This window comes from Equus caballus, chromosome 1 (genome assembly GCF_041296265.1).
Source record: "Equus caballus isolate H_3958 breed thoroughbred chromosome 1, TB-T2T, whole genome shotgun sequence".
NCBI classification, from domain to species: Eukaryota; Metazoa; Chordata; class Mammalia; order Perissodactyla; family Equidae; genus Equus; species Equus caballus.
Window position 1 is genome coordinate 43555921 of NC_091684.1, and position 25980 is coordinate 43581900.

The window sequence follows — 25980 nt, forward strand, 5'->3', positions numbered from 1 at the left end:
TATGAACTTTCATTGTTTCTCTTTGTAGGTAAATGTCACTCGTGAAGACTCACCAAGTGAAGACCCAGTGTTTCTTAGAACTCTAGGAAAAGGAGATTGGTTTGGAGAGAAAGCTTTGCAAGGGTAAGTAGATCACATGCTTTCAGATTTTGGTTGAGTACTACATAAATTCCCACTTTAAATATCGAGCTCCAAGCAAAATAGGCTCTTTATTTAGTGCTTCTCCTAATATCAGACACGGACCCTTCATGGTCATTTTTATTTATTTCCAACTGGACTTGTAATCCGTTTGGATAGGCTATGGAATAGATTGGTTAACTTATGTAATAAATTGCTTTATATTGATAGGAAAATTTCTCAGCTTTGTGTTCCTTAACTGCAATCTCTATAACGATTCTAAAAGAGAAGGAGAAGACTCTGCTAAGCTTACTTTGTACAACAGTTTCACTCAGACTCATAGGAAGATAATTGGTTGAGAATTTTCAAATCCTTGTTTACATTCCCTGATTGTACAAATAATAGGTCAGAAGGCAATGAAGGCTTTCCTAGATTCACCTCTGGCTAGTTGTTGCCATCGCTGGTGATAAGTAATGAGATGGAGGAAGAGGTGGAAGTGGAGGTAATGCACATTCAGATTCGCTTGCTTGGGCTCTAAAGGCTGGACTCATAGAGGTCCAGGTCACTGAAATTCTACTTGCAAACTAAGACCTCAAGAAGCAAGCACTAGGGATTTCTTTCCATATACTATGGAAGAAAAACCCAATTGACTTTGTACCACTCATTTTACAGAATGCCTGACAAATATCACAAAATATATTTGGGTATTCTACTCTTCCAATAAGCAACACATCTCAATTATCAGTATATATAGATGAGACTTTTCAAAGTACAGTGCTGTATGTATATAAGCCACTTGAATAAGAAATAACCAATAGGGGCCGGCCCCGTGGCCGAGTGGTTAAGTTCTTGCACTCCGCTGCAGCGGCCCAGGGTTTCGCTGGTTCGGATCCTGGGCATGGACATGACACTGCTCATCAGGTCACATTGAGGCGGCATCCTACATGCCACAACTAGAAGGACCTGCAACTAAGATATACAACTATGTACTGGGGGGATTTGGGGAGATAAAGCAGGAAAAAAAAAAAGAAAGAACCAGTAAACATTTATTTTTGTTTCAAATTCCAGGTGCAGGGCTGTCTACTAGACAGCAACAGCAATAGGACATAATTTATACCAAAAATATTTGGAATAGTCAGTTTTGCTTCCTTTCAAATTATGATAATTTTAAAAATTGCATCATAAGCATCTTGCTTAAAAGTATTGTAAATAAATAGTTTAGGGAGTTTTTATTTTTAAGCCACAATCAGTTGACAGGTCTTATTTCTTTCTTACTATTTCATAACTACAGAAATAAAACAGAGATCATGATAAGTCATTTTACTCAGGCCACATTACCTTATGAAAATTCAGAACTAAATGCATTTGACATTGTTTTTTTTTTTTTTTCACAAAGTTCATTTGATTCTTATCTGATGAGCGTGTACTTGCCATTAGATTTTTCCAATGACAAAGTTGGAAGAAATACCATGTTCAAGGTAGATACACAAAAGAATGCAATAAACATTATCTTCCTTGTATAAAGTGCAGAAACGTATCATTTGTACTTTAGTCTCCCTTTCCCTTGATTATTATATAGGTAGAGGAATCTAGAGAGTAATACCACCTGATTTTATTGGTTCAAGATTAAATACGTGTATGGAAAATGTCATTTCCAACAGAGCCCAAGAACCAGAAACATTTTCAATCATTTCTGATTTAGATCACAAGTGGAACACCAGAAAATAAAATACAATTGAGGATTGACAGATTTTTCTTTTGTAGCTGATTGTCACTGAATTTTGATGCCAGTTAAAGAAAGCTTTTATGGTGAAAACATCTTTCAAGAATGTGTCTTAAGTGACCTTGGGGATATGGTTTATGGAAAACGTATCAAATTTTGCTTTGATAGTAAAATTTAAGTCAATGGTATTCCATCTGGATTGAATTCATTCTAGCATATGATTGTTCTTGTGAACTATCTGGTGCCCAACTCTCTTTTGCACCTACTCTGTCCTTTTCACTGGTCATCTCCCCACCATTTCCCTTCACACGTACTCCCAGTCTTATCCCATCTCTCTTTCTTTCTTATACCCTTTACTGTCATTTTCTCACGACTTGACCTGCCTTTATCAATCTACTTTAAGTGTCCTCTTAAACATCACCAGTGATTTGCCACTTAAATCATAGAATGGTCTTTCTTTTCTGTCTTCATTTGACTTCACTTCTCAGCCACAAGTTTACACTGTTGACCACCCCTTTCTTCTTTAAATTCCTCATCCTTTGAGACCCTTGAAATTGTTAGCACTTTTTGGAATTTCTCAATCCATTTCCTAAAATTCACCAATAATTTGTCCTTAACTCTATTACATACATCTTGGTATATATCCAGATCTCTGACTGCATATGCTTTCAATGAAAAGAAGTCCCAAATACTTGTATTCTCATTTGAGCTTAGCATCTGGCACTTTTCACATGCTCAACATGTATTTGTTGCATAAATGAGTGAATGAATGGATGAACAAATGAACTTCTCTAATGATGTTCAATCTTGCAATCCCTTCTGCCATTGATCCTTTCATTACTTGAATTTGTTTAAAATAGTGGATAAGGAGTTATGAACTCACTTAACTATTGGGGGCAGGCTGGTTATGTAAACAAACAAAATAAAGTGAATAAAACTGGTGGTAAACTGGAAAGCTTTATGTGATGAGGACAGCAATTGCTGAGCTCCAGCTCATTGCTATGAATTTTTTTTAAAGAAAAGCAGAAAAAAATAGATTTTGAAAAAAAATATGAAATGTGATTTTGTAACTGGCTTAAAAAAAGACACTCCACAAGTAAAAGATTTCTGCAAGTGATTTGACCTGTGAGCTGGCATTTTGTAATTTCTGTCATAGAGCTATGCTTCTTTAAAACTCTCAAACTAGATTCAAATTAAGGAAATCTATTAGATTAACGCTTCTTGATTATTTCCTTGTATTTTGTTTTGACTTTTTAATGTTTTGACATCCTATGTCTGTAACCTGTTTTTCACTCTGTGTCTCTATGTTTCTTTTTGATTATTTCTTTGAATTTTAATGTTTCACCCAAGAAATTCTGACTTTTCACAAATCAAATTGATTTGTTTCACTTGTTTCCCTCTAACATAAAAATTTATGTAACTTTAGGATATAAAGTCCTTTGGGAAACTCTGTATAGTCTTTTGGGTAATAGCTAAGCTTCTTTGAAAACTATATAATTTTTTATACTTGGAAGAAAAATTTTATAATCAGCAAACTCTATGTGTATATAACACAGCATTTCAGATTGTTTTTTTCTCACAAACAAAATTTATATGTACTGAGAATTTTTGTTTTATTTTCCTGAGGCAGTTCAGCAGATCATTAACATATTGATACATTGGTAATCCTGAAATGAATCCTTGAACATTCTTTTTAAGTTTGAGAGTGCCGTATGCTAGTGTTGGTTAAGCATACAGTAGATAATTGAATGACAGTGCTGAAATGTGACCTTAATGACCTGACTTCAGAACTCCACTATATAGTTCTGCCTCTGGAAGTAACATGCCTCATTTCCTTGTTGGATGGAGACAGTATAGTCATAAATCTAGCCATCCTGTAATCTATATTATTAATGTCCATTAACCAACAGCATCTCATTACTAGAAAAATTGAGGTCACATTGCTTTCACTTTGTTTGGTTGACGTGAAGCAAATTGTTCAGTGTTGTTTGACTCAAGCATTATTTTTTACTGTGATAATGGTTTCCACACCAGTGAGAGGGCACATGTTTTACTCTTTACAGAAGTGCTCCTTCCTTTTACACATGAAAACCAAAGTTGTGTTTAGGAGAAATTACTTCAGGTTTAGTCTGGTAACTCAAGAGTCAATCCATCTACACTCTGACTTACCATTGCTTCAAGATCTCTATCTGATGTGAAACTATATAGAATTCATGTAGGCATCAGAGGATGTCAAATTCTAACCCAAACACACACTTCGCATCTGTAATAATGGGAAATATATAAGACCAAGTTGAACCTGAGAGAGAGATGGAATTGTGCTCTCATTTGCCCCTCCTTACTTCCCCTAACATTTGAGCCTTTAGCTTGGCATTTGATTATAATTCCAGCTCAGACATCAGACTGCCTGGATTGGGACCTACTCTGTCATTTACAAATTATGAGTCTCTGAGAGCCTCTTCTTTTGATCTGATGATGATTGTACCTAATTTTTTGGGTTGTTCTGAGGAATAATCAAGGGGATACTTGTAAAGAATTTGTGTGAGTACCTAGAATTTAGATTAGTGCTAAAAAAGAAGTTAGCTACCATCATCACCACTGCTACTGACATTATCTTCATCTTCATTAACCTTAACATCATCGTCAACATCATCGGCATCATTACCATTATATCACCGTCCCCATTCCCAAGAACGTTCTACTACTTCTTAACTAACATTTAGAGCACTTGGTATAATTGACATAACATTAGATTTTGAGTCAACCACTGACTTATTATATCACTTTGAACAAGTCAGTTAACTTCTTTGGGTCTCCGTTTCTGAATCTGTAAACTGAGTCAGTTGAACTAGATCATCTCTAAGTATCCTTGTGTCACAGCCTCTGCATCTCTTGAGATTTGAATTCTTTACAACTGAAACCAACCCCTGAATGTCAAATGCAGCCTTGGGCCACCCTGTTAAATAGTGCCTTTAATAGCAGACCACTCGCAGCAGGTCCCTTCCTTCCAGGGGTGATCCCAGCTGTTTCCTGTCATTCTGAACACCTACACCACAGGCCAGGCCCTTCCTTGTTAGTGCAAGAATGAATAACCCAAGTCAGTTTAACAGACTTTGGTATCAGATGTCTATATTTTCTAGATTCTCCCCCCATGGACTGTGATCTTGAGCAAGTTAATTAACATTTAAGAACCTGCATTGTTTTCTTTCTCATTTTATTTTAATTAATAAAAATAATAGCACATAAACTGATATAACAAATACTGGATATAGCTTTTTAATATTTTGCCATATTTGAATCTGGTTATTATTCATTTACTTATTTGGAAATAAAACATTAAAGATACAACTCAAGCATCTTTTATGTCTTCCCCCTACTATCACCATCCTGAAGTTGGCTATATGCATCCTCACTGCTCATGTGTCTATATTTTATTGTATATGTATGTAGTCCTAAGGATATGTAAGCTTGTTTTATTTGTGTTTAAAATTTTATGCGTGTTAATCTCATTCTGTTTTGTTTTGGGTCAATATATCATTTTTCTTTCTTTTCCCTCTGTTGTCATGTGAATTGCATGGGTCGTCCCTTAGTTTAGAAGTTTTACCTTCTTTTTCTATTCTTTTAATGATCAATATTTAAATTTGTAATATGTATATGTAACATGGAATGTTAATCAGTAGCTTTATTCGTCTCTTGAATAATAGGAAGATCTTTGTGCGTTTAACTTCAAATTACTCCTACCCACCTTTTATCTAATTTTCTAGTATATAGTTCCACCTGGTTGGTAAATTCTCAAATATTAGTCATTATGATTACTATATTTTTTCAGACACTACTTACTTAGGTTTATCAACTTGGTTTACCTATTACTTTGTCAGCTATTGCTTATTATACCCAGCTGCTCCTTTTGAGCTTATTATCTAGTAGTCGTTCAGAGATGATCTGTTTATACTTTCTGCCTTTGCCTATACGTGAATGAATGAGCATTTAGTTACCTATAGAGATCCAGGTTAAAATTTATTTTCCCTCAGCATCTTAAATATTATTACATTGTCTTCTGGCATTCATAGTCCACAGTCAGTCAAATCACTGTTCTTTTATAGATAATCTGTCATTTTCTTTGGTGGCTGTCTCTTTTTCTTTGATGTTCTAAATTTTTACTATATCTGCCTATGTGCAGGCATATTTTGTTTTTCCTTCATATGATTCTGTGTGTTCCTTTCTTCTGAGAATGTGGTTTTCCTCAATTCTAGAAAATTCTCAGCATTACCTCTGCATATTTCCTTTCCCAACCTTTCTCTATTCTCTCATTTTGGAAACCTTAATATTCTATGTTTAATCCCCACATCCTACCATCCTTGCCTTCTTATTTCATGTTTATATATTCTTTCTCTGTATCATTCTGTGCTACATTTGTAATGGAATCTGGACAGGATGGATCTCTCAGATCCGTCATGCAATTCTCTACTTCTCCCTTCAATTGTATCAAGTCTTAAATTCAATCCATCCACTAAGTAGGTTCCAAGTGACTATTTCTTAAAACTATTTTTAGGATTTCTACTTGGCACACACAGTAGTTAGCGGTGTGAGCACTGAAATGAGACTTCCTGAGTTCAAATCCAAGCTCCATCATTTATAAGATGTGTGATATTGTTTTCCTTCACTTCTCTATGCTTCAGATTCATAGTTTATAAAATATGAATAATAGTATCTGCTGCATAGGGTTGAGATGACTACTAAGTCAAATAATGTATATAGCTTGTATATATATTAGAATGAGGCCTGATAAATGCTGTGTTCAATAAATAAATAACAACTATTATGATTATTATTTTCATTATTTATATTGTTTCTTAATTATCTTTTATTTCTTTGCTTTATTTATTAATTATTTTGAAAATATCAAATTCTTTGAAATTTTGTATTATCTTCACTTTGGGGGTACAAATTCTAACGTTTGTGATATCTGTTGACTCTCCCTTCTTATTGTATGCTTTCTTACAGCTTGTGGGTTTTTTGATTGGTTTGTTTTTTTTTACTGCATGTCCATTTTCTGTAGAGTTGGTAGACTGAGGGATTCCCTTCTGCCAGGTTATTAGAGCATCTCTATGTTGCTGTTTCATGTGTTTCATATTTGCCTCTAAAAGGATGGGCTTTAGATGGATGTCCCAGTACCATAAAGATAGGATAGAAAGAATTCAGATCTCCCACCTGCAAGGCTTGAGTTTCTGTTTCCCTCAGGGAAAACCTCCTTGACAACAGAGAGAGTTACTTCTAAAGCTGTGTTTTGTGTGTAGAAATGCTCTAGACTCTGGCCTTATGAAGGGTTCAGTCCCAGTTCCATGTTTGGTAGGACCATAGCCAGACTCCTTCACTCACCCCTCAGGAGCTCTCCTGTCCAGTTCTAGCTCATTTCTCTAACCTAGGACCCTTCTCTATTTCTAGCACTTGAGACTTTTAGGATTTTTGTTTCATCTCGTTCCTTTCTGGGTTTTAGTGAGGATTATAATTAATTTGGTTTTTAGTGAAGATTACTCTTGTGAATATTATAATGGTAATATACGTAAAATGTAACAGAATGTCTAGTGGGATATTTTTCCATGTTGTCCTGGATTTGTGGCTAAGGTCCAAAGCTGAAAAGCTGCCAGTACTTAGGACCAACTTCTTTTTGCAGAACTGACTGAGAAGAGCCAGAATTGCTTTAATGGTACCAATATTCTAGCTGTAAGTTGGGAAAAGTAGGGAAACTGGAGGTTGGCCTGTTGAGGAGAGCAGTCTTCATCAAAAGAAGTTGTTCCCTTAATTCTCTGGTCTCAGATTACTTTCTTGTTGAAGATTTACAAGTAAACAGGTGATTAAAATAGAGAGTGTGTTAATTGATATCATGGGAGAAGCACAAAGTGTCATGAAAACATTATCGTATCTACATCTCCATCTCAAAACTTTTTCCTGAGCTCCAGACCCAGTTTCCTATGGGGCATGGCTACTTAGATATCAATCAGGTACCTCAGATGGCTCTTGGACAGCATTAAACTCATCTTCTCTCCACCTCCAACCAAATCTATCCTTTTTCAAGTGATCACTATTGCAGTAAGTGTTTCTCAAACCAGAAATTTGGACACTGTCTTGCTTTTTCCTCTCCTGAAATACTCACATCACTGATAACTGATCTATTGACTCCACCTTCTACATAACTCTCAACGTCACCTGCCTCTTGCTGTCCTCACTGCCACTGTTCTGATTGGTGCCACTGTGATCTGTCACCTGGATTACTGTCCAGCTTACTGACTGGTCACAGTTTGTCCAGTCTTGCTCACCTCTCATCCATTCCATACACTGTGGTTATGACAGTCTCTCTGTATTAGTCTTCTAGGGTGACTATAATAAATTACCACAAACTGAGTGGCTTAAAACAATAAAATTTATTCTTTCACAATTCTGGAGGCTAGAAGTCCAAGATCAAGGTGTTACCATGGCCATGCTCCCTCTGAAAGCTCTAGGGAAGAATCTATTCCATATCTCTCTCATAGCTTCCAGTGGTTGCCAGCAATCCTTGGCATCTTTGGCTTGAAACTTCATCACTCCAGTTTCTGCCTCCATCTTCACATGTCTGTCTCTCCTGTGTGTGTGTTTCTGTATCAGAATCTCTCTCTCTTTATAAGGACACCAGTCATTGGGTTTAGGGCCTACCCCTATCCAATATGGTGGCATCTTAACTTGATTACATCTGCAAAGATTCTACTTCCAAATAAGGTCACATTCACAGGTAATGGGGTTTAGGACTTTGACATAGCTTTTGGGGGGATACAGTTCAACCCACAACACTCTCTAAAACAATTAGGCTGCTGTCACTTTCCTTCTCAAAGGCTTTTTGTGGCCCTCCCTGTTGTGAGATCTGTTCCCATATTACTACTGCAGTCTCATCACCCACATCCCTGCTCCATGATCATACGGAGATCTTTTTATGTCATCATCATCCCCATGATGTGTTTTGCTTTTAGGCGTTTGGCATTGCAGTAATCTTTTGTGATTACAGTCCCTCTAGGCATGGATGGATAACTAAACTTACAACAAGCTTCAAGTGGGATGTTAAAACCTGGAAGCACAGCACAGAACAGAACCCAAATGCGTAAGCATGTGGAAACTGACCTGTTGAGTTGTAGGCACCTAGCCCCATGATACAGTCATATCCTCTTATATCTCAGCATAAAGATGCCTAGAATACAATAGTCCATTGAGCTTTGATGTCAAGGAACCCATTAGAGTATTTATGGAAATCATATCTTGGTTTAAAAGAAACCATATTACATATAAAATATAATTACGCACACACACAGACAGCTCCCTCACACACATATCACAAATTATTGATATTAGTATGGGAATACTTCCAGCCTACTCTACACACACAATAACAAAGATAACTTAATCAACAAAATTTGAACACTTGCTCTCTGGAAGAATACTTTCACCGGGAATATAAAGTTAGTTGCACAAAATATTTTTGGTTGTTCTTTGAATTTACTTGATAATCTTCTTAACGCTTCAGATGTTAGACCAGGTTCAGTCTTCCTCAAAAAATAAGTAAATAAATAAATAAAATTTTAAAAATTGTCAGTAACTGATCAGTAACCCAAGATACATTCATTTTAAATAAATTAGGAAATTGGTTGTTTAAAAAAATTCTGCTAAATGCAAGGGGATTTATGAAAGAGGCCTGATCTTCTAGAGGATGGCTTTGGCTTGCTCACATGAATGATTATTTATATAAAAGGGATCAGATTGTTGTAGATGGTTGGGGAAACATCAGGATGTCTTAGTATTTTTCCGTAAAATAGTTTCTTTATCCCTGCTGCCTTAAATATTAGGCTATTTTCAATGGTGGAAATTGAGCTACATACAAAACAATTCAATCCCTTATTGTTATTCTCCAACATGTCATTCAGACAGATAATTTCCTTCAGGTGCCACAAGATAAGAAAATGTAACATAAATTTGAAAATCTCTTCAAAAACAGATACAAAAATGTTTCATTTGAAGCTAATTTCCCAGTTAATGAACTTAGCTAGTGTTTTGTGTCTCTGTCATTTTTATTCTTTCCAAGTCTAAACGATTGCTTCTTAATTTTTCCTTCTTGGAGTGTAGAAGAAAATAACTTGTTATAAATCATACTTTGGACAGGCAACAAAGATTTTAATTGGTTAGATTCATTGTCATTTCACTAATCACTTGTGATGCCTGAAAAAAATGTTTTAAAGCCCTCTGAATATTCTTGCCGAAAATTATCTTGAACATAACATTTGCTCATGTATTCTGATTAAGACAGTGTCCCCACATGAGACAATATTTCCAGCCATATTTGGCCTCACCTTTCTCATTCCTCATTCATACAACAAAATGGGAGTGGGAGCTATTTCAGAAAAAAATAAGCTATGTGATAATTGTCTTACTCCATATTCCAGGCATCAGGGCAAGTACAATATTCCTCTTAGGACATTTCACAGAGTATTTCAGGGACTTCAAGTCTACCATTTCTTCCCAGGGCCAGGTTCAAATATGTCAGTAAATAATGTTATAGGCATCCGTGGTTTAATCAAGCAACAAACAATTAGAATGTGAAAAAAATTTATAATAGCCATACCAATTCTGAAGTAATTGGAGAGAAATTTGACAAAAGATGTGTAAGTACACTATACAATGAAAACTATGAAACACTTCCGAGAGAAACGTTGAGATACGCTGGGTTCGGATGTCATAAGATTCTATGTTCTTCCAGATTGATCTATACATCCAGTGCAATCCCAGTCAAAATACAGCAAGCTGTTTTGTAGAAATTGACACATTTTAATTAATTGATTGAATTGATTTAAAATTAATTTTAAAATTCATATAGAAATTTAAGGGACCTGGAATAGCCAAATGAACTTTGAAAAGAAAAAAGAAATTTGGAAGACTAACCATACTAGACTTTGAGCCTTATTTTACAGCTACAGTAATGAAGGCAGTGTGGTATTGATGTCAAAATAGACAAACAGATCTATGAAACAGAATAAAGAGCTCCAAAATCAACCACACATAGATTGCTGCCTTAGTCACCTCGGGCTGCTGTAACAAAATATCACAGAGTGGTTGGCTTAAACAATAGAAATTCATTTTCTCATGGTTCTGGAGGCTGGAAGCCCAAGTTCAGGGTGCCAGCATTGTTGATTTCTGGTGAGGACTCTCTTCCTGGGTTGCAGACAGCTACCTTCTTGCTGTGTGCTCACATGTGCTCCCATGGCCTTTCCTTGGTGCATGCACATGCAGAGAACATGCAAGCTCTCTGGTGCCTCCACGTTTAAGGGCACTAATCCATCATGAGGGCCTCACTTTTCTGACCTTATCTAAACCTAATTCTCTCTCAAAGGCTCCATCTCCAAATACCATCATACTGGGGGTTAAGGCTGCAATGTGTGAATTTGGAGGCAGTGCACCAGTCAGTCCATAGCATTCACCAATTGATTCTCAACAGCAGTTCCAAGGCAATTCAGTTCAGAAACATCAGCATTTTCCACAAATGGTATTGAAACAATTGAATATCCATTAAGTCAAAAAAATGAACTTGGCCCTATACCTTGCACCATACACAAAAATTAACTTAAAATGTATCATAGACTTAAATGTGAAACCAAAACTACAGTATCTTTAGGGAAAAAAAATGAGACAAATTTTGTGAACTTTGGTTCAGTGAAGAATTTTTTTGGTATCATACCAAAACATGATCCATAAAAGGAAAAATGATAAATTAAACTCCGTTAAAATTAAGAGTTTCTCTTCTTTGAAAAATACTATTAGGAACAGGAAAAGAGAATATTTTCTCTCCACACACTAAGAAAATAGTTGCAAATCTTATAGCTGAAAAAGGACTTGATTCCAGAATACATAAAGAACTTGCGAATCTCAATGAGTAATGAGAAGCCAAACAACCCAATTTTTAAAATGGGCAAATGATTTGAACAGACATTTCACTAATGAAGAGAAACTGATCAAAATACCACAATACATATATTAGAATGTCTAAAATTTAAAAGATTGACCATATCAAGTGTTGGAGAGGATGTGGAGCAACTGGCACTTTCACATACTGTTGGTGGGAATGAAAAATGTTATAACCACTTTGGAAAACAGTTTTACAGTTTCTTAAGAAGTTAAACATATTACCTGCCATATGACCCAGCCATTCCATTCCCAGGTATTTACATGAAACATGAAAGCTTATGTCCATGCAAAGACATGCACACAAATGTTAGTAACAGCTTTATTTGTAGTATCTCCAACCTCAAAACAAGCCAAATGTGCATCAGTAGATGAATGGATAAACAAATCATGGTATCGCTATACAATAAAGTACTATTTAGCAATAAAAAGAATGAAGTATTGATGCACTCAACAACATAGAGGAATATCCGAATAATTATGATTGTGAAATAAACTAGATTAAAGAAAGAGTCTATACTGTATGATTCCATTTATATAAACTCTAGAAAATGCCAACTAATGTATGGTACTGACAGATGGCAAATTAGTTGTTACTTAGGGATGGAGATTGGCAGAAGGCAAAGATTATAAAGGGATACTATGAAGCTTTAGTGATGATGGGTATGCTCACTATCTTGGGTGTAGTGATAGAATCATGAGAGTCTATAAATGTCAAAAGTTTTTAAATTGCACACTTTAAACATGCAGTTTATTTTATGCAATTATACCTCAATAAAACTATTAAAATGTTTTCAAACTCATTAAACAATTTTAGGGAGATCTTTGATATAATCAAGTGTCAGAAAGAGAACTACCAACTCGTCTGTGGTTCATTACCCACCACTGCTTTCACCATTTGATGCTCAAGAGGCCCAGAGCTCACTATGCTCCTATTATCAGAGCATCTGTTAATAGCATTAGGGTGCTGTAATTTGCTCCACCCCAGTCACCAATAACGGAATCTGTCAGGGCTCATTTGGGTAAATGGAACAGAGGGCCATGAGCACAGTAGACTCACTGAGAGCGGTCATCATATTCTACAGTCATGGAGTTTTGAACAAGCCCATTGTAGATTACTCAAAGCACACAGGCCAAAATAGGCCAAAAGGGCCTTGTCTTTGGGAGTCAGTTTCAGACTGAGGTCAGTCTCTAGTCAGTTTCAATACTATGATTTCTCAGCCTGGAAGGCAGAGAATAGGTAGAATTTACCACCAAGGATGGTAGAATTTTAAGATCAAGCAGACAATCAGTAAGCAGGAGAAAGGAAGACTGGAAGACCACATCAGGCTCAAGACTTCACTTCTGAAACAGTTTGCACTTATTTGGGGGTTTTTGGTGTTCAATCTTTGAGCACAAGCGCTTGGAGGTTTTGGGTGCAGACTTTAAAACAGTGCTCAAGAGGACAGCACAAAGGTGGAGAAGAGAGTAATTCCCACCAGCAGCAGTTTCTGGTAGTGAAAGGAGCTAGGGTTTCCCAGAGGTTTTTCATTTACATACTGCTATGTGATTTTTGCCAAATCTTGCCCTTGCCTTTTCCAAAAGGAACTTGGTGTTCCCAGGCTGATGAGACTATTCTCTACGTTAGCCTTTTTCTGAAGAATAATGTCATTGAAAATATGGATTTGGAATTCTAGGTAAAGAAGTTTTAATACTTACTAAAGAAGTAACATACAAATCAAATGAAATGTATATTTTACATAAGTTGTTTATTCTTGCTCTGCCTAAAGTCATCGGAACCAGCAATGATCCTCATATGCCACATTAGGAAATGTAAGATAACCTATTAATTAAAACAATGAAGCCAGTTTACCTATATGTTAGTATAGTACATTATGCTGCAAATTTTAAATTTAAACAGCATGCATTTTTATCTTCCCCTCTTAAATTTAATTGTCTATTCACTCTCAGCAAACATGTATTGTTTACTGTTTGGCACTGAGGTATTTAAAGGTAAACAAGACAGATGTCCTGCACTCCAAAGCATTGTGCTAAAGACTCGTACATACCTTATTCTGTTTAAATCTCACAACAGTCATTATTAACCCCAATTCTCCTGTGGCAAACCTGAGATTTGGTGAGGTTAAGTAACTTGCACAAAGTCAAACAGCTAGTCAGCAGAGAAACTAGCGTGCAAACCCAGATCTCTTTGGTTCCATCATCTGTTGTCTTTTTAGCTCACCATATTGCATCTACATGCTACAGTGACCAGATTGTAGACAGAATGGGCATCATAGGAAGTTCTCAATACATGGGAGGTTCATTTTATAACTACTGTCTCCCTTTCCTACCCAAATTAGGTATAACAGTACATGGGAGAGAAGCATACAGCTGCTTTTTTTTTTGTTTTTTCTATTTTCTCTTAGTTCGTATGCTCCTGAGATAATCAATACATTTATCCTCTGCCAATCTCCATGATTTAGATGACAAAGGCTCACTTAGCATAAAAATACTTGTGGTTTCATCTTGGCCTCAGCCCTAGTTTTCCATTGCTAATTTAACATGATCTAAATCAAATACGCCTATCCATCACCCTCCTTTTCCTTATAGCTATAGAACAGTTTCTCAAACTATCCCTTTTCCAAAACTATCCTACAGTTCAGGTCTGTGGGTATCAAGAGCTTATCCTATAAGGTGTAATGGTTGTCCTGTTTTCTAAAATATTCATAAGTATCGGAGCTTAGTGGTTCCCTCAGCATCAGTGAATGACAGTTGCCTGCTGTCCAGATGGCTGGCTGCCTCTCTCACTATCTACTCAACATCGTCTTTGTTGTAAACCTGTTCCCCATATGGGGAAACATGTTGGTTTGAAAGGAACATTTTTCACAAACAGTCCATAAGAAGAATACAGGGTTTTTACCACCCCCATCCATATGTACTCTTTTCCCTTAGAAGAGTGGATTTGCTACCCTGGAGAAGTAGAATTTTTTACTTGAAGGCTTTTGAATTTGTGTTACCAAACAAAAATAGTCAAGAATTGTAAAACATATATCTGATGTTAACTTTTAAATTTGTAAATTTCAAAATTACTAATTTTTAAAATAATGATATTATTTTTTAAAATGTATGGGGGGAAAAATAAAAGAGATGTTTTTTATCTTTCTAGATGTACTCCAGAATAATGAGAATTTGAGATCATAGAAAATAATGGGTTTAGAACCTTTGCTACTGTAAGCTATTGATATTTTGTATCCTTCTTAATCCGACATCCACAGTCCATACACTATTAGGAGATAACCTATGCTCTCCATGCTGCTATGTGCACCTGACAAGCACTGAGGATATTAAACCAGTTGTCATACACCTGAGGCAACTAAAGACCATGTTTATTTTTATTAATTTCCATTTTTAACTTGTATTTTTATTTAAAAGAAGACTGGATAAATTATTCTGCTACCAGCCACAGCAAATATCATTAATTTGCCATTTGCTAAAGCAGAGTGAGTCATTAAGAATGGGAATATAAATCTTATAATTTCTTCTTCCAGCAATATCTAAATATTCTGAAAAGAGCTGCTTAGCCAAACGATTTTATTTAAAATAGCAAGATTGTATGTGTTTGTGGAAATGGGAAATAATGTTTGATTGATGAGATAGTTTATATTTATAATTTTTATTATTCCTTTCAAGGTTCAGAGAGCAGATCATGGATCTCTGGGTCTCCCCTAAGAATAGAATTGGATATACTACACGCAAATATCTGGGAGAGCTGTCTTTACCAGCATTTTTCTTTCTCAAACGCATTTTTTCCCCTTCAAACCAGTTCCTCTGTTAAGAACACTTTCATTTCACTAGTCGCCCAGATGAGAAGGCTGAGGACAACCTCTGCAACCCCCTGCTCTGTCATAGCTCTCCTTCCTCCATATTTGGACACCGAATTGTATGGATTATTCTTCCACAATATTTCTCACATTCTTTCTTTTCTGTCTTTTATCACTTTTCTCACTGTAATTCAGATCTTTTCTTTAGCTGTAACTTGTGCTATTAGATTAGTTTTCTCATTCATCATATCCTAATACATCATAAACACCACAACCCTAGGCCAGGCAAGGAGGACCGTCACTCTGGGCCTGAGCTTTAGCTGATCCCATTCTGATTCTTCTCTGCTATACCTTTTTCCAAAGAGAAAGGAATCTTCAGGGTCAGGGAGATGTGCCCACCTGGAGCCTGCGCATCCCCTTCTAGAGCATCCTTCAGGGAACGACGTAAAAGAGACAGGGTGATAGGGTGGAGGGACATTTGCAATTATAAGTAGAGTGGTCATCGTGGTCCTTAGTGGGAAAGTGATATTTGAGCAGAGATCTGAAGGAGATAAGGGCATGAGCCACAGATAACTGAGGAAAAGATGTCCCATGTACTGATAATAGGGTCTCACCAAATCTGCTTGCTGTTGTCGATGCACCGACCACATAATGTCCTTTCTGGTCTCTGAGCCTTAGGAGAAGCGCCTCTCTACGTGGGAAGCCCATTCATTTACCTGTTACTCTGCTTACAAGTATTTAGCAACCAGCTCTCTGGAAAGAGAAAAGCTCTGGTGAATACCGATTTCTATAAATCGGTATAATTGGTGGTATAAATACTCCCGCCGTGGCCAAGTTGCCAGTGTGAGGGTCCTGAATGTGGAGTTGGGAAGAGACCTGCAAAATCAGCTCTCACAACTGGTATGAGGTAGCTCCAGCACAACACTCCACTTGACTTATTGCTTCTCACCAGGCGTCACCTATTTAAGTTTCCTTCTGCCCTTTAGCTTTCATCCCTTGGTGGGTTTGATACCCTTCTTCTGCCCTCCAAAAGCATACTACATTCTTACCTCTAGCCTAGCATTTTCATTTTTTGTCTGCCGATTTATCCAAAAGACTTAAGCACTTTAGGGCAACTGTCATTTTTACTTTGGTGGTGCTTAGCACTGTCCCTCACATAGCAGAGACGTATAGTATATTTTTTAAATCACCAATTTTAGTAAGTTGGTGTTATTTTGTTCTTTTAAAATTTTTGCTTCTGCTATTTGGTGATATTAAAGAATTGGTTGATTGTTTTAGAGTGATAATGATATTGTGGTTATGAAGTTAAAAGAGCCCTTATGATTTAGAGATTGCCAAATATTGAGATACATGAAGTCTGTATTTGCTTCAGAATAATCCAGTGCCGTGGTGGGTGGGGGGCTATGGATGAGAAGAGATTAGCCCGGAATTGATCATTGGTGAAACTCGGTGACAGGTACACCGTCATTCATTCTATTTTTTCTCTTTAGCTCTATATACATTTGAAATTCTTCATGATAAACTGTAAATAAATTTTTTCTAATTTACTTAATTTGAGATTGGTTGCCATAAATTGAGCTTCTCAGCTAGGTACCAAAATTATTCTTTGCAGTGATCGCTATCCTGTCCGTTATCTGTCATGAGATTGAGCATGGGGCTGCATTTCAATAGCTGATTCTTCAAAAGGCTTTTATTTCATAACCACTAATGTAATTACTTTAATAATGTATTTGCTCTTTGCTCCTAAATGCTCAGGAAAGGTGTTGGATAGCTGACTGACAAAAAAAATATATACAAAGAATCATGTGATCCAGAAAACTTGGAACAGGCCCAGATCATAAGATCCTATGAAATTCTTTCTTGCCTTAAATAATATTTGAGCAGTTTTCTTTCATATTTGCATGTTTAACTCATTTTACTTAAAAATGATTAGTCAGGAAATTGTTCGTATAAAATTTCCACTTTGAGTTATTTTACAGATGTGGTTCTCTGACAGACTCAAGGGTAAGATTGATGAGAAGCAAGTATAAAACAAAATCCATTTTTTCAGTGGGTGCACATACCTACTCAGAGCATTTTGCCTAAAGAGTTCTAGGATGGATGTGAAATTGCCTAGGAAATTAGATGTAGATTTATTTTGTGTTAAACCTGAGTGAAAAGACTATGTTCCAGTCCAGCAATATTAGTAAATATTGCTACAAGTATAAAGAACCAAAGCATGTCTACAGGGGCTGGGAGATCAGTGGGCGCTAAAATGAAGATCTTCTGTTGCTTATTCTCTTCTATCTGAGCTGAATTTTAAATACCATTTTACATTCCAAATTCATGTTTACATAAATGCATAATAATGAAATCCCATTTGATATTGATGGACTATAAAGCGCTTTGCTGAAAGAACACAGACCAGAATTTGTTCAGGGAATTTCTATAAGGGATTTGGCTGATTTTAATATCAGCTCATAAAATAGCTCAGCTTTATGAGGAGTTCATTACAAAATTATTAGTAGTACATTTAAAGTGCTTGATAGGCTCTGGTTTTTACAAAGGAGCAGTACAGTTTTCTTACTACTGTAATATTTGATAAACTGCATTTCATTTACATAACACAATGAGACTAATATCTGCTCAACTAAGATGTCTTCAAGACAAATGAAATGAAAAATTTTACAGCTACAAATTTTATTACCTCTATCCATTCACTTACAATAATAAGACCCGATTCTACTCAAAGACTCAAGCTAGAAATATCTACTGCCTTTAGAGATGTTACTGTAGGTTTTAAAAAAATCATATTTTGAAATAATCTCAAAGTTACATAGAAGTTGCAAGATTAGCACAGAAAACTCGCATATATATTTATTCAGATTCACCAGTTTTTGACATTTTGCTACATTTGTTTTAGCAACTTCTCTTTCTAATGTATTGATATATGGGTTTGTGTGATTAATAAATACATATAATTTATTTATTTCTGAACTGTTTGAGAGTAAGTTGAATGTATCATGCCCTTTTACCCCTAATCATTCAATGTGTATTTCTCAAGAACATATTCTTAGGTAATCAGTGTAAGTTATCAAAATTCAAGAAATTTAACATTGATATTTTATCTAACCTACAGTCCTTATTCCAGTTTTGTGAGTTGTCACAATAATGTTCTTTATAACTTTTCTCTCCAGTTCAGGATCCAATTCAGGATCATGTGTTGTATTCTGATTTCAAGTCTCTTTGATCTCCTTTAAACTGAAACTACTCCTCAGCTTTCTGTTGTCTGTCATGATATTGACTTTTTTTGAGGATTGTAGACCAATGATTTTAGAGAGTGTCACTCAGTTTGGGTTTGTCTGATATTTCCTCATGACTAGATTCAGGTTATGTATCCTGGCCAGAATATTATATAAGCAATGGTGTGTCCTTCTCTACTTACCTAAAGCCTCAGTTTCTCTCATTTTAAAATAAGAATAATAATGCCTACCTTGTAGAGTTGTGAGGATTACATGAGGTAATTGATGTAAAGTGCTTTGTTCAATGTTTGACACAGGAAATCCTCAGGAATAGTGATGATTGTTATGCAGTTATTAATACTCTTTTTTTTCCTTTCAATTTATTCGATGAAATTGACGTGCCACGCTCTGTAAATTTAAGGTGTACAGAATAATGACTTGAGTATATTGTGAAATGATTACCACAATATCCGCACTGTTCATAAAATGTGATAACCTAACATCTGCACTGCTTTTACTGTTTATTTCTGGTGGGAGGCTTCTCAGCCAATGGAATCTAGTTCCAGAAACTCGAACCTATTTGATAACTTTTAAACCAAAATTTTCCCTAATGCATCCTAGTAAGGTTTGCTCAGTTACATCTGAAAAATTGTTTGGTTTGTGTCTAAAGACAAATCCAAACAACCAAGACATTAAAGTAAGGTGTTTTAATCTACTTTCTTGAGAAATAAGTTATGTGAAAACTTTGGTGGATCCAGTTTACAAATATGTCATCTCTCCCCACTATTCTTACGGTAACAACCCACTTTTTTCTGATTAGGAAGGAAACACATAATCATTATTTTAGTAAATTCAGAAATATAAAAGGTCATTTTAAACTTTGGTACACATTGTCAAGCTTCTCATCTATATTTTCTTCTAGATTATCTGTGATTTTAGTTTTTACATTTTAAACAAATTTTCTTGAGTGTAATCTAGTACAAATTGTAGAATAGGTAATTAATCTTATGAGGTTTTTAAAATTTGTTTATTTTTTCTAAATGGTTAACCAGTTGTCAAAAATTCAGTTTGTTGAAAGGAATATCTTTTCTTTGATTACTTAGTATGCCTTTTATCATACACTAAGTTGCTACATATACTCAGACCTATTTATGGACTTTCAGTTGATTTTCACTCACGCCATTACTAATTACAAGAAAATTTTCTCTGTAAAATATAAAGTGAAAAAAATCTGTATAAAAATATAGAGTCAAAATGATCCATATTAATAAACTAGAAATCATCCAGAGATGCACCCCTACCCAGGATGTAGGCTAAAATATAAACAAAGGTTATCTCTGGATGCGTAGAGCAGGAGTGGTTAAAACATTTTACTGCAGAAAAATTTTTGCTTTTTTTAAAATGTTGTATAATGAACACATTATTTTTATAATCAGAAAAATGATTTAAAAATATTAAGATATTTTGTCTTTTTTAAACCTTATTAAATTAGGAAAGAAGTAAAATTATGTGGAAGATTCGACCACTTAATTAAATAGGATCAGAACAATGTGATATAGTTCCAAGTTATGCTGAGTTCTTAGATGAACTGGGTAACTTGATTCTTAAAAATAAATAGACTTTACTTAAAAGGACAAAGTGGAATTCAAGGATTAGCAGCCAGCAGGAGTGGCAGAAATAGGACAATAGGCAAGAATGGTGTCTATATTTGTAAAAACTGCATTTCAAATTGACTATTTTCTTGAATTGTAAATTCTAGCTTGTTCTTTTTTTGGAGATGCTCTTTTTTTTTTTTAAAGATTGGCAACTGAGGTAACATCTGTTGGCAGTCTTTTGGAGTTGTTCTCCCCAAAGCCCCCCACTACATAGTTGTATATTTTAGTTGTGGGTCCTTCTGGTTGTGTTATGTGGGACGCCACCTCAGCATGGCTTGATTAGTGGTGCCAGGTCCATGTCCAGGATCTGAACCGTCAAAACCCTGGGCTGCCAAAACAGAGTATGCAAATTTAACCACGCAGCCACAGGGCCAGCCCCTATATTCCAGTTTTTTTGGATTATATTTGGTTGTCTATTTTCAGCAGCAGACAGATGAACAAAATTCTCCTCTGAGTTACTAGACCAGTTGGTAAAACTTGGTTATTAATATGCATCAAATTCAGACCTTTGCTTTTTTTTGGTCCTGCTCCCAGATGTCCATTCCATGCTCTATGAATGTGATAATAGTTTAAGTGATGATAGAAAGATCTTTGAAAATATATATAATGAGAGGCAGGATTTTTACTGTCAGAGAAATAAGTTACAAATAAGAAAGGGGAGAAGGCTAGAATGACATTAATTGCTGGATTCGGATCAGAGATAGCAGTCTGAATGCATGCAGGTAGGTAGGTAGGTAGGTAGATAGGTAGGTAGGTAGATTGACAGATGTTTACATACATGGGTTAGCATACATACATGTATTTTCTTTTTTTTTTCCCTTCTTCTCCCCAAAGTCCCCCAGTACATAGTTGGGTGTGTTAGTTGTGGGTCCTTCTAGTTGTGGCATGTGGAACGCCACTTCAGCGTGGCCTGACAAACGATGCCATGTCCGCGCCCAGGATCCAAACCAGCGAAACTCTGGACGGCCAAAGAGGAGCGTGCGAACTTAACCACTTGGCCACGGGGCCAGCCCCATACATGTATTTTCTAGTTCTTTTCATTGAGGAGCCTAGAAGCAGTGATAGTCCAATAGCAATAAGCATATCTAGTGCCCAGATCTAGTGCCCAGAGAAACATATCTAGTGCCCATTCTCCAATGAAAGAAACCAAGGCTCCTTGGAGGAATGGCTGATTCCACAGCTGGGGTAGAGAGAATACAAAATGATCCTGGAGCTCCAAAGTAAGGAAATGCTATGAATGAATGGATGAATGAATGAATGGATGAATGGAGGAATAAGAAGAAGGGATAAATATTCCTTGCAGAATAATTCTCATTAATAAATGTAGAAAAAATGATGGAAATATTAAATCATCACGAGACCATCACAGTTAACAATTGCTGCTGGTAAGATCCACTGAAGATGGTTAAAATCAGTGGGTAAAGTTTTAGGGCAAAATAGGATATTTGCATAGCCTCAAGTTATCTCCCTCAAAATATTTATTAATTACTGTGGCAGTGTTAGCATATGTTTATATACACTTTTTGGAAAGCAAATGTAATCTGAATGTCATAAGTAACCATTAATTGCAATTCCTTTTCTGCACTGATGTGTTCTATTGGGGCACATTACCAGTTTTAAGATTTAATTGGCTCGTATTGGAACGTAAGAAATAAATCGTAAATTGCTGATAATCAAACCAGTTTATTTTCACCTTCTGGTAAGACATTGTAAAATAAATGTCAGTCTGTGAAAATGACAAAGCAAGAAGGAATCTTCTCACTGCTTTATTACTCCATCCTTGTTGAAATATCTGCTAGATTTTTATTGCTGCATACCAAATTCCCACAAGTTTTGGGAACTAAAAGCAACTCCTATTTGTTGTCTCACGGTTCTGGAGCTCTGAATTCCTAGTGAGCTCAGCTGGGTCCTCTGCTCAGGGTCGCCTAAGGCTGCAATCCAGGTGTTGGTACTGCTGGGCACTTGTCTGCAGCCTCTGGGGAAGAATTTGCTTCAAGATCTTTCAGGCTGTTGCAGACTTCAGTTCACTGAAGTTGTAAAACTGAGGTCACAGTTTCCTTGTCAAATGACCCTCTCCATCTTTAAGTCAGCAAAAGGACCTGTTTTCTTGCTTATAATCTTCCACTCTTCCCCTTCTGCTACCAGTTGGAGAAAACTCTTGTCTTTTTAAAGGGGTCCTGTGATTAGATGAGGGCACACTAACTATTTTAAGACCAGCTGTGCCATGTGATAACCTATTCACAGAAGGGATGTTTCCTCGTATTCATAGGTTCTGGGGGGTTCAGGGAAGGATATCTTTGGGGAGCCATTTTGGAAATTCTGCCTACCACAGTCACATCTTGTTGATCTTTAAGCAGTGTCTCTTATTCAACTTTGTTCCTACCATGTGAGCAAACAATTTGGATGGAGATAAAGTTGTGCTCGCTGTGTAATATGACCTTTTAGGCATTGCAAACAATATGACCTATCACGCTGATTTTTACAGAGGTAAGCAGTCTCAGATTGTGTAAGATCTGTTTTTATTTTGTAGAGATTTAAACATGAGAAAACCACATCAAAACAGAATTGTTCTAAAGAAGATGCTTAGAGTGTTTTCATTGTGTAATCAAATTACACGTTTAAGTGGTGATAAAAAAGGAGTGAAGGAGGAAACCTTAATGCACATTCATGGAATTTTGAGAGTCTGCTTGTGGTGCAGCAATTCCAAATGTGCAATAATGGTAAGCTGAGCAGATATTTTCTGTTCAGTGTCAGGGAAAGAAGTTGGGAAAGTGGGGCTCATTTGAAATGGCTGTATTACTACTTCCAGGCAAACCCTTCTCCTGGGGTCACTAGCAGTTGCCCTTGTGATTGTAGATGAGCCTGCATTTGAGAGCATTAGCCCTTGGGATTTTCTTGAGATGCCAACATGAAACCCAATTTGTCTTCTCCATTGTTCTTCAGACCCACGTGGAAGACTAATTAGGCTTTTATTGTGCCTCAGTTTCACCTGTTATGGAGGATGATTCAGTTAAGGGATGACGAATGCATGTTTTAGGTGAGAATGTCACCATGTGACCTCTTCAGATTTGTTCTAGTATATCTGCAGGGTGTGGTAACAGTCTGAGACATACAATGAATTTTATTTGAACAGGTAAGATTTCCTATGCTTGTTGTATTTGGAGTACAGAGTTAGTGAGTACTGGAATTTGCAGGATAGTAGACTAAGCATAGAATTTTTGTGTAATATTGCTCAGAAAACACAGTTTGAAAAAAACCATAGTTCTGACATAACATTTGACTCTTTTCTCTGTTATATGGAAGCCTCTGATATTCTTAGCTTATCCTTCCATGTATGATTCCATTTCTGAGTAGTAACCTGACCCTAGGTACAGAGTTCTTGTAGTTGAGGATTTAGTCAAACACTCTAATTGATGTTTGATCCGTGTTGTGTTCTCTCAAAGGCAATAAAGGGTTTAGAAAGTGTAAATATCCTCACGTAAAATGAAGTACAACAAATAAAACTCAAATGTGAAAAAAATCCTTGTTTTATTTAATGCCTTAAATTTCACTGGTTAGCAAAATGAGGTTTAAAAATGAGTTTCTAAAATTTTTCAGCATTGGAAAGATAGTTGGAAACTCAAAATAAAATAGAACGTTGAGCCAATTTATAAGTAACACAAACTGAAAATCCAGTTTCCATGATAAGTATAGTTTTCACGCTTGAATTGCCTGCAAAATTCTTTACTTGCGAATTGTAAGATGAAGTGGCCTTAGATAGGATTCATACAGGACTGCAAAAGTGTGGGCTCTGCAGTCCTGGCTTTGAATCCCAATTACTCATGATATGAGTGAGAATAAATAAACTAAACTACACTTGTTTTCTTTTCTGTAAAATGAGGTGACAATTGCAATGCCTTATGGGGTGTGTGTACAAGAAGACCTTGGGTATAGAGCACTGTTGGGTTTCCTGGCACTGATTTAACTTTTATTATTAGAAAAACACAATAAATATTAGATTAGGCCATTAAGAAGTGAAGATACTATCATAATAAGGACTTTTGGGGGGGAGGGTGAAAGTTTAAGTCAATGTTTAAGCCATCCTAGGAGAAATAAAGATGTTTCTGAAATTTTTCGTGAAAGAATAGATCCAAATAACTCTCTTATCCTTTCTCAGTTGCTTTTATTTTTCCATTCGCTAGAGAAAATAATTGAAAAGTGAGTAAATTTGCTCTATCTCTGGCTACTTAAGGAGCTTAGGTGTTCTGGCATTAATATTTTATGTGAAAGCAGATTATTTTGAAAATATACAGGTGAAAGAAAAGGAAAAGCACTGTGGAAGCAAATCTTAAAAGCGAAAGGCAACCCTAAGTGCTTTACAGGAAAAGGAATTTATATTTTACCATTAAAATTACCTCTAATCATAGATGCTGTAAACGGATGACTGGGGTAATTATCTGATACAAAGCAAAACGTATTAATGCCTACCTTGTTCAGATAGTTCTGGCAAGTAATTTTTTCTTTGTTTTGAATTATGCAAATAATTATCTCTGCTTATTACTTCCATTTGTTAGTGTAGGTGTTGCTTGAGTCTACCTCATGACAAAAATGGGGCATGTGGAGGCATCTTAAGAAACCCAACTGTTAGATATCATTTGGGAAGATTTTCTAAGGTATTGGAACTTAATCTTTTAAAGTTTTAAACTCTGAAAACTACAGACTCTCTTCCAAAGTAAATTCCCATATACGGTAAATTGTGCATACAATTGAGGGGCTCACAGACACGGCAAAACCTGCTGGTGAAAACCAGGTTAAGAACCCCTGCTGTCACAGAAATAAACTAGCTGCTATTTTCCAGCCAAATTGAAGAGATGCTTAACAGGCACCCTGTGATATATGTTGACAATTTAAAAAAGAAAAATGGGGAAACATGTTTCCTTAGGGGTCTGTTTCTTTAGAATAGCTTAATGGAAGACATGTCTTGAAGATGTTGCAAATATTCTTTTAGTTTATGATTGGCAAAATGATGTTTTAAATACAATGAAAATTCACCTAGATCTCTAGAATCCAAATTCATGCAACCATTTCTACCATTGCTAGTTGTAGTTCATACACCTTTTTTGTTTTACCACATTTGTCAATAATACTGCTAATATACTTTTCTTATCAGCTGCTGTGCTAATTTTTTTCTATCTTTAAAATTTAATCACTATTTCTCTCTCTCACTCTCACACGCACTCACACACAGGCACAGCTCTCATTTTTATAACCCAGTATTATTCCATTTTATTTATTTATGTGTATCACTACTGCTCAGATATTTGAGCACTAAAACCAAAGCAAATCCCAGCATGTTTACTGCATTTGAATTGGAATGTGTTCTTTGGTTCTATTTCATGCTTATCTTTTCGCATTATCTAAGACTTGATTTTCAGCCACTTGATTCTGCTAGCGTTCACTCCTTCCCAGTCTTTCAGTGGTCAGCCAGGCCCAACACTATCTGCATCCAC

The 25980-nt window shown here is 36.0% G+C and overlaps 1 protein-coding gene across 3 annotated transcripts in view; it reads left to right on the plus strand.

Moving 5' to 3' along the window:
• The window catches only part of PRKG1 (protein kinase cGMP-dependent 1), a 1115289-nt gene that overhangs the window by 914786 nt on the left and 174523 nt on the right, over nucleotides 1-25980 (plus strand). For all 3 annotated transcript variants that reach the window (XM_001917682.5, XM_070225075.1, XM_070225081.1), the window contains one exon: nucleotides 29-123. In XM_001917682.5, coding sequence (XP_001917717.1) covers nucleotides 29-123 — 95 coding nt within the window. The remainder of the gene's footprint in view (nucleotides 1-28; nucleotides 124-25980) is intronic.